The sequence below is a fragment of the Vigna unguiculata genome, chromosome 9 (genome assembly GCF_037176805.1).
Source record: "Vigna unguiculata cultivar grain cowpea cultivar isolate G323 ecotype 2 chromosome 9, ASM3717680v1, whole genome shotgun sequence".
In the NCBI taxonomy this organism is placed as follows: domain Eukaryota; kingdom Viridiplantae; phylum Streptophyta; class Magnoliopsida; order Fabales; family Fabaceae; genus Vigna; species Vigna unguiculata.
The window spans coordinates 28,827,395-28,836,641 of NC_140800.1; the positions used below are offsets into that span (position 1 = coordinate 28,827,395).

The 9,247-nt window shown below is 27.7% G+C and overlaps 1 protein-coding gene across 1 annotated transcript; it reads left to right on the forward strand.

Annotated features, from left to right (window-relative positions):
- The first annotated feature begins 4,665 nt into the window (after nt 1-4,665).
- Nucleotides 4,666-6,179, forward strand: TIM8 (translocase inner membrane subunit 8). Its single transcript, XM_028046523.2, has 2 exons — nt 4,666-4,846; nt 5,885-6,179. The coding sequence occupies exons 1-2, from the start codon at nt 4,799-4,801 to the stop codon at nt 6,071-6,073; spliced, it is 237 nt and encodes a 78-aa protein (XP_027902324.1). The 5' UTR covers nt 4,666-4,798; the 3' UTR covers nt 6,074-6,179.
- The last annotated feature ends 3,068 nt before the right edge of the window (nt 6,180-9,247 follow it).

Below are 9,247 nucleotides of genomic sequence, written 5' to 3' on the forward strand. Positions count from 1 at the left end.
ATTAAATATTTAGTATTTATAAACACATAAAATTGAATATAAGCACGTTCATTTAACAACCAATTTTGCCACTGTTTTAGCCATCGTCTTAGTCATCGATTTAGCCACCAATTTAGTTATTGATTTAACAATCAGTTTAGCCACCATTCTAGCCACCGATATTATTCAAATTATATTAAAAAAACATATTTTTTTTCTGATTTAGCGACCAAAATTTTGGTTGCAAAATTGGTCTCCAATACTTCAAGGTGACCAAATTTATAATGACCAATTAGCGATTGTAATATCAGTGGCTATTTAGCCACCGATTTTAATATCGGTAGCTAACTGTTTTGTGACTAGGATTTTTGCCACTATTTATTTTTGGTGGCTAATTCGGTGACTAAGGGTGTTAGTCATCAATTTTACCCATTTAGGCACCAATTTCGTCAATGGCTAAAATGTTTTTTTCTAGTAGTGTATGTTTGAATTTGAAATTTAAAATCTAAATTATAAAACTAATTCCTTTTTACTAGACTATTTTAACACTCTTAAATAACTTTCACATATTTTTAACGTGTGAAAATAATTTATATTTAGAATATAAACAAATTTTGGATGATAAAAAATTCAACAAATTTAATGGTTCTTAAAAATTAACAATTTAGTATAACACGTAATTATATTTAATAATAGTATAATAATATCATAACATAATAATAATAATAATAATAATAATAATAATAATAATAATAATAAAAGGTGTACAAATTAGGTTGTGATTTTTTGTTAAGTGTTGTATTCTTTTAGTTTTTGAATCTCATTCTAAACGTAGTAAGGTCGTATGTATTCAACATGTCTAGATGAGAATGAACTTTTTCACTTTGAAATTCAAAACAGAATTGTGCATTGAAAAGATTGAACATTTATATTGAGCAAAAGAATAATTACTATTATTAGTGTTGTCACAATTGTCGATTTTCAATATTGTTGCATTGAACGTGAATATTCGTAAGTTAATATTTCTTATTTTGAATCATATTTATCATCATTTTTAAAGTGTTAAAAACTATTTTTAACTTCTTAATTTACTTCTAAATTACTATAGAAAACAAAATTAAGTTGTCTTAAAAATAATCCGTGCATTGCGTTGTTCATTTAATCTACCAGCAAAATGCAAGAAAGTATGACAATGGAGATGGAGCAAAAGGAAACCTACACAACCAACCTGGAGATGAATTAGGTATACTTTTACATAGATATTTATGAATGAAAAATTATGAGAATTCATGTATGTAACCAAAGTTCCCAAACATGTAAGTCGGTGCCCTGAACTTTTCTTGATTTTCATAAATACAATGCATAATTTTTTGGGCATTTAAAGTATGTCCACATTAAGATTAAGACAATCCATTTTCCATGGTAAAAATTCAACACCATCTATATATCTTGGAAGGTATGCCCAAGATATGTCTATTGACTCAGAATTTATTTTGACAAATTCTTTATGATTTTCGCCTTATAAAAGTGAGTACTTGAAACACTACAAGAAATTCTCATATTACATGGGATTTTTTTTGCAAATTTGTTAAAAATTTGCAAGAAAGACTCTTTTATGTCATTTTTTCTAAGAATTTTAATTGGAAGGTAATTCCTTCGTGGGTAATTATTTTCTACAAAATTATAAAATTTACAAGTATTTTCTACAAAATTTGTTGCAAAAAGTGTTTTATACAAAATATTTTGCAAGAAAATTGGTAGCAATTTCTTGCAAATTTATTTCACAACAAAATCTGTAAGTATTTTCTACGGAAAAATGTTCAAAACAAAATTGGCAGGAAATATGAGTTTTTTTAAACATATATATTTTATGTTGTCAACACTAAATTCATGTTAGGTAGATGAAATCAACAAAGTTTAGCATGAATTATGCTCTAAACTTGGAGTAATTCTAAACAATCCTATATTTTGCTATGTTATTTTTTATTGGTTGGGTTAACAATGTTTTTACATAGTACATTGATATTCATCAATTTATAATCATTTGGATATGTGGATCGACACTTTGCAATCAATTATGCACACAAATTAGGTCCACAGTGGTACTTGGTAGACTTAAAGGGTAAGACCACTACAATTACCTACAACATGGATTTAGATAACCCAAGAATTACTGAAGGTTGGAGTAATATGAGGAATTTGTATAACATCCAAAGTGACTATCATATTCAGTTTTGCTATTTAAGAAATTCTTTATTTGAGATAACAATGTTTAAAGGTAGTTGTACACCAAGGAGTTTGACGACGTTCATAAACCGTATCAGTCATCAAAATACAAACTCCATGTTTTCAGTAAAATTGACAAAGTATTGGAACAAAGGAAGACACTTACACTCTGTTCATATGGAGCACCGATTGTCGAGGAAAAATTTGAAGAATTAATTGTGTTCGCATGTATAGATTTATAAGAGAGGAAATAGAGAGATTTAAGGGATGAATCACTTTTTCTATCTCATCAAAATAGCGCAGATTTGAAGAGATGTATAATAATTTACAATAATATCTTCCTAAATCATATATATAATTATTATTATTAAAATTAATAATATATATTTATAATAATTAATAAGAATAATATATATATATATATATATATATATATATATATATATAATATAATAATTAATAATATATGTATATAATAATAATAAATAATGTATATGTATAGTAATTAAATATATTAAAATAATATATAATAATAATAATTATATATTATTATTATTAAGAGTTTTAAATAATAGTAATTATTATGAAAATAATAATAATTTAATGTAATTTACTTTTTATTAATTTTTTTTATTAAAATTTATTAAATAATAGTTTTCAAAATTTAATATTTTTAACTAATCTAAAAATTATTTTATATATTTTTTCTATCAAGAAGTAATTTTCAAATTTTATCTATTATAACTTTTTATTTTATCTATCAATCATTCACTAACTTTCATAAAATTTATCTTCAAATCCACTCACTTTACCCTCTAAATCCACACCAAGAAACACACATATTTATCCGTACAAACCTATACAAATCTACACAAATCCATTTTCACACTCTCTCCCAAATTCATCACTCCATGTGAACAAAGCCTTAGTATATGCCTTTTCATTTTTTTTTTCATTACCACAAAATTATAATATTATTTTACATCAACTTATATGCAATGATGGAATGCCTACTAACAATGACATTATGAATCATGTAGGACTTGCCATCAAAGTTTGTCAAATTCATTTGGAGTGAAAATGTAGATGTTTTTCTTCTAGGACTTAAAACTCTAGTCAATTGCAAAATCATAATATCATATAAAGTGAGAAGTTTCACAAAGATTGATAAAGGTTGGAGGCAATTTTGTACTGTTGTCTTTCAAGTAGACAATGATTTCATATCTCCAAATATTAAAGTATTTGTTAACGGACACTGTTATGATTAACTTTAGCTATATTTTGTAATATTATTATATTTTATGCTTTTGTCATGTTAGAAGGTAACTCAGCCATTAACAAGGTTGTTGAACCTGATGTACTTCCACAATTTGTTTACTTTTTTTTTATGAGTATTGAACATTCTTGTCTACTTATTGACCATGCTCATGTTTACTTTAATTCATTTTGAGTTTTGAATAAAATTTATCATTCTAAACAGTATAATATCTATTTTTAACTCCTTCATTTTGTTTTAATTATATTATAAAAAGCACAAAAAATTGTTAGATTCAAAATCATCCCGACGTTGCATAGGTCAAAATACTACTTTTTGTATAAAAGAATAGATTGATCTGCACCTAATATGAGTCTGAAATCATTTGAGTTGGTATATCATTTTAATAATGCTTTCTCAAAATATAGGAATAATCATTCTTTGATATTGCATTTAAAATCATCTTATATTTAAAATAATCATTCTTATAGTTTACATCATCAAGAGAAAATTATTATCTAAGAAGTATAGCACCATGGATGCTTTAAAATAAAATATTTCGGATTATTCAAAATTTCGAAAAGTAAAAGTTACTTAAAATTGAGAATGTTGTTTATATAATGGATTCTATAAACTAAAGTCTAAATTATATTGAGAATTATCTTCTACATTTGTATTAAATTATATATAATTTAAAATATAAATTTATATTATCGATTATACAATCTACAATATATTTTATATTTTAGATTATCTTAATTCAAAATATAAATTTTCATTACGGGCAGAATACATGTAATGTTAAGTTTAAAAACACACTCATTTTTTAAAGGATAATTTAATAATTTATTACAGTACTTTATAGAATATGATTGGTTGTAGACGTGTTATTGGTTGTTGAAATAGTTAATAATCTATATTGTTGTAAAATACGTTTTCTGTTTTGAATATGTTAACTAAACAGTGATTTTCTGATAAATTTTGTTTTTTTTTTCAAATAATTATTTTATAATAAAAGTTAAAAAAGGATATCTAAGTATTTGTCACGAAAGTCAAGTTTTATGGACTTAATCATGTTAATTTATTTTTTCAGGAAAGTCTTTTTGTGTATTTCTCTGGGCCCTGAGAGAGGTATGAAATTACCGGTTATTGGACTGGGCCTTGAAAACGATTGTTTGGTTCGTCTATCGTTTCCGCGGTGCTAAGGTTTTGAAAAGGTTTTGGGACCAAACGCAAAAGGGTTTATTGTGTTAGGTTAAAGTTCAAACGATAGTTTGGTTGGCTTGTGGCCTTAGGGTTTTTGTGAGATTCGGTTGAAGAGTTCTCTCCACTTTCTCTATGGATCTTTCAGACCTTAATTCAGCTGAAATGCAGAAATTCTACTCTGTAAGTTTAATTTCTTCAAACCTCTTGTTACTATACTGTGATTTTAAGAGCTTTTTATTTCTGTGAAAATGAACATATCCTCGCTGATTTAAGCAAATAACTTTAATTTTCGTTGATAGCAGTACATGTATACATTCGTTTTCTCGCTTGTTAGTTATGAATTAAGCGAAGGTTGATTTTGTTATTTTAGCTATAAAATAAATCTGAATTATTATTATGCAAGTTACAAAATGAATAAAGTCTACCTTATATTGATTAGCGGAAGGATGTATAACCTTTTTGCAATGCGTGATGATGTTATGCCAGTGCTATGTAATAATTCGTTAGTTTTCAGAATGTAAGGAAGTACATGTTTGTCGATTTTCTATTTTACTGTGAATTTTGTGTAGTTATGCTTGACTTTACTTTTAGTTGCTTTAATCTTAATTTTACCTATCTTCATATTCTGTGAATACAGTCTGAACAAATGGGAAGATGGATGAGAAAAATTGCATTTATAGGCTACAACTCTATCTGATTCTGCTCTGTTCTGTTTTCAATTATATTGTAGCCATTGTTTTATGTATACCTGACAATGAAGAAGTTGTGAATCGAGTAAGAGTGGAACTAATCAGTAGATATACTGTCACAAATAAACCAGAGATGTGACTAAAATACAATCAGGACACAATCTGTTAAGGCGTCATGTCTGTGAAATATAAAAGATCAACTTTGACTATAAGAGTTATAGGCAAAATAATTTTAGTTTGTAAATTAAGTAGTTTATTGAGGTGTGTAACCTTGCTGTTATTGTTTCAAGCCGTATTCTGAGATTGTTTTTGTGCTTCTATGCTTCCTTATGTATGCTTTATTATTGTGAGGATCATGATGCTTAAGTATCATTAGTTGCTCACATTCCGTTTTTTGTTGCTTGGAGAATGTTAATGGTTCTCTTTTAGTATTTTTTTTTGCTATCTGCTTTCGGTGTCAGAATAAATACAAGTTTTGCCGACGCAATGCATTAAAGTAATATGCCCTTAACTATCCCTCAAAATTCAGGAAGAGCAGCAAAGAGCGATGGTTAATGAAATGGTGGCAAAGCTAACGAGTGAATGCTGGGACAAATGCATCACGGGTACACCTGGGAATAAATTCAGTTCCAGTGAATCTAATTGTCTTTCAAACTGTGCACACCGTTACTTGGAGATGAGCATGCTTATCATGAAAAGGTTTCAGAGTATGCAATGAAGAAATAGTGTTATCATCCTGAAATTTCTCTTTTGCATGATCGTTAATATTGGAATCTTATTATCTGGAAGCTATGTTTCTATGGACTAATTTATATTTGTTGTGACTCTTGTGTCCAAATATTTAGTTTACATCTTGGCTTTCCTGAAATTTATAGAGGAAAACACTGCCTATTTTGTGAATTACATATATGGCTTGCGTGGCTGAAATCATTAGTCAGTTGCAATTTCAAATTCTCAGCCAAATAAGTAAAAATAGATAATCATGTACGAAATGATATTATTTGTTAATGTTCAATTTCCCTCTCATACCTTTAAAATAAGAGAATGAATAGAAATATAGTAGGATTTCGCGGGATTATAGAAAATTTATAGGCAAGTTTGAAGTTCCTATCAATTTGAATATATTTAATTAAGTTTTTATTAAAAAAAAGTCATTTTATTGAGTACCTAATATTTTCAAATTTTTCTATTGAGTTTCTATGCTTAAAATTTACTTTAGGGTAACATGAATGTTAATTTTTATTGTGTCTTTATATATGAAAAAAAGCTTAACAGTCTAATTATGTTTTAAGTTTCTTATACATTTTAGAGTATTTTTAATTGAACTTTTATTGAAAAAATAAATATGATGTATTTAAAATCAAGTTAAAAAGACTATCTCTTATAATAAAAATTTAATTGAAAACTATAAAGACTATGCACATTATAAAAAAAAATTAATGTGAAGAACATAAAATTTAATCAAGTAAAATTTATATCATGATGTATTCTTATTTTAAATTTCTAATGGTTCTTTAAACTTAATCTCAGTATGTTTTTCTTTATCAAACATTGGGTGGTTGAAACGTAGTTCATGACACCATTAAATAGGAAACTAGTGAGTTGAGAAACTTTTTCGTTTCTTCTCTTTTTGGTGAAAGGGACGAATGGTTGCCATTAAGCTATTATTTACTAGTTATAAAATTTCAATTTTCTTGTCATGAGCTAATGTGTGACAAACTTTTTTTAATTTTTTAAATTTTTTCTAAAAATTTATAAATTGACATGTGTCAGTTTACCGTCGTGTCACCTGGCAGCTTACAATCATGACACGGGCAAAGATAATAGTTGTTTTCAATTTAGTCCTCTATTTAAATTTTTGGTTCAATTTAGTATCTCAATTCTTTAAAACGATCCAATTTTGTTCTTTCCAACTTGAGACCAAATTAGTAAATAAGTTTAATTTTAACTTATATATACATGTTAAAATAATTGTTTTGAATTTATACATCAAATCACTACACCTAAATATTCAAATTATTTTATTTTTTACTAGTGTAAAAAATTTCAAGTGTAAAAAATTACAAAGGTAAAAATATAAAAAATAAAATAATTTAAGTATTTAGGTGAAGTGATTTGATGTATATATTAAAAAAATTATTCTAATATATATATATATATATATATATATATATATATATATATATATATATATATATATATATATATATATATATATATAAAGTTGTAATTAAACTTATTTACTAAGTTGGTCTCAAATTGGAGAAGACAAAATTGTATCATTTTAAGAATTTAGGTACTAAATTGAACCAAAATTTAAATAGATGACTAAATTGAAAATCACTATTATCACTGTCACGTGTCATGATTGTAAGCTATCACGTGACACGATAGTAAACTGACACGTGACAGTCTATAAATTTATAGAAAAAAATTTAAAAATAAAAAAAAAATAAAAAATTCAACAGCTTGACACATGTCTTGTACGGATATGGTGTTAACTTCAACTTAACGGAGAGAACCAAATTAAATCCTTTTAAATAATTGGGGTACTAAATTGAACAAACAAAAAATATGGGACCAAATTGTAAGATCCACTAAATTTAATTAATTAAATAAATAATTAACTAATAAATGCGGGTAGTGGGAGCCTTTATGACATTAAATATTGACATATATGACATAGAAAAAATATTAGCTTAAGTGGTTTAGAGTACTTAATTATGTGAGAGAACTTAGGTTTAAGTCTTATGTATGTCATTTATGTGTTATTTAATTTATTATTATTTTAATAATATGCTTGATCATGTCAAATGATAATATAATCTTAATTATAAAAATTATCATGAAACATGAATTGGTTGAATGGTTGTGCACCAATTTAGCATTGGCATGGTGATAGGTTCAAACCTTGGTAATAACCAGGCATGAATATGAAAGGGCATAGGAACCTTGGCCAAGGAGCAGCCATGAGGGGCTGAAAAATAGTCCATAATGATCCATGAATGGCAATTACCACCAACATTAAACCATTTTCGTTTTGGCCAATTAACCCTAATTAAGGTACAATTAAAGAGGCAAATTAAGGGTGAGAGAAGGGTTGGTTGAGGGCTGCCATTGTTATGCACATTAGAGAGAAAATTCAGAGTAAAATTGGTGTTGTTGAGTGAAGCATAAAGGCTGAATTAAAGAGAACTAAGGCAAGCCATTGGGAGCAAGGGAGAATCAAAGGCTATTCAAGTTTAAGGAATCTAGGTTAGGGGTGATGTCATTGCGTTAAGTGTTAAATTATTGCATGAATTGTGTAATGCATGTATATTGATCTTGTACCCTCTGATTTCCCTGGATTTCGTGAGTTTCTGGAATTTTTCCAGAAACCACCTAGCGGATGATAAACAGCCGCCAGGCGACACATCAATTCCTGCATAATTCTGAGTTCCTGCAGAGGAACCGCCTGACGGTAAGGTCCCAACCGCTAGGCGACGCGTGACTAATTCACCCAGTTCCTGGATTTTTGTTTGAACTGCTTGGTGGTGATGAATACCCGCCAGGTGACGTGAGCCATGTTGGCTCAATTTTTATGTTTTCTGGGTTTTGGGCAAATTTTGATTGGTGGAAAAGGGTGTTTAACCATAGATTGATTAAAAGGAGAGAATTAATTGCGAAATTACAGTGTGTGCAAGGGAATTAAGTGATATTGGTTATATATGAATAATAAGATTGGCAGATTAGGGGTTTTTGGTGAATGGAGTAAAATTATTGTTGGTTTGCATTGGAATTGTTGCGAAATGTAGTTAGAATGGAGTACTTGCACCACTGTTATCAAGTTCATGTGCAAGACGACGAAGACAGGAAGAAGATTGCATTGGGGAACTCTGGGAAGGGGCGTTGC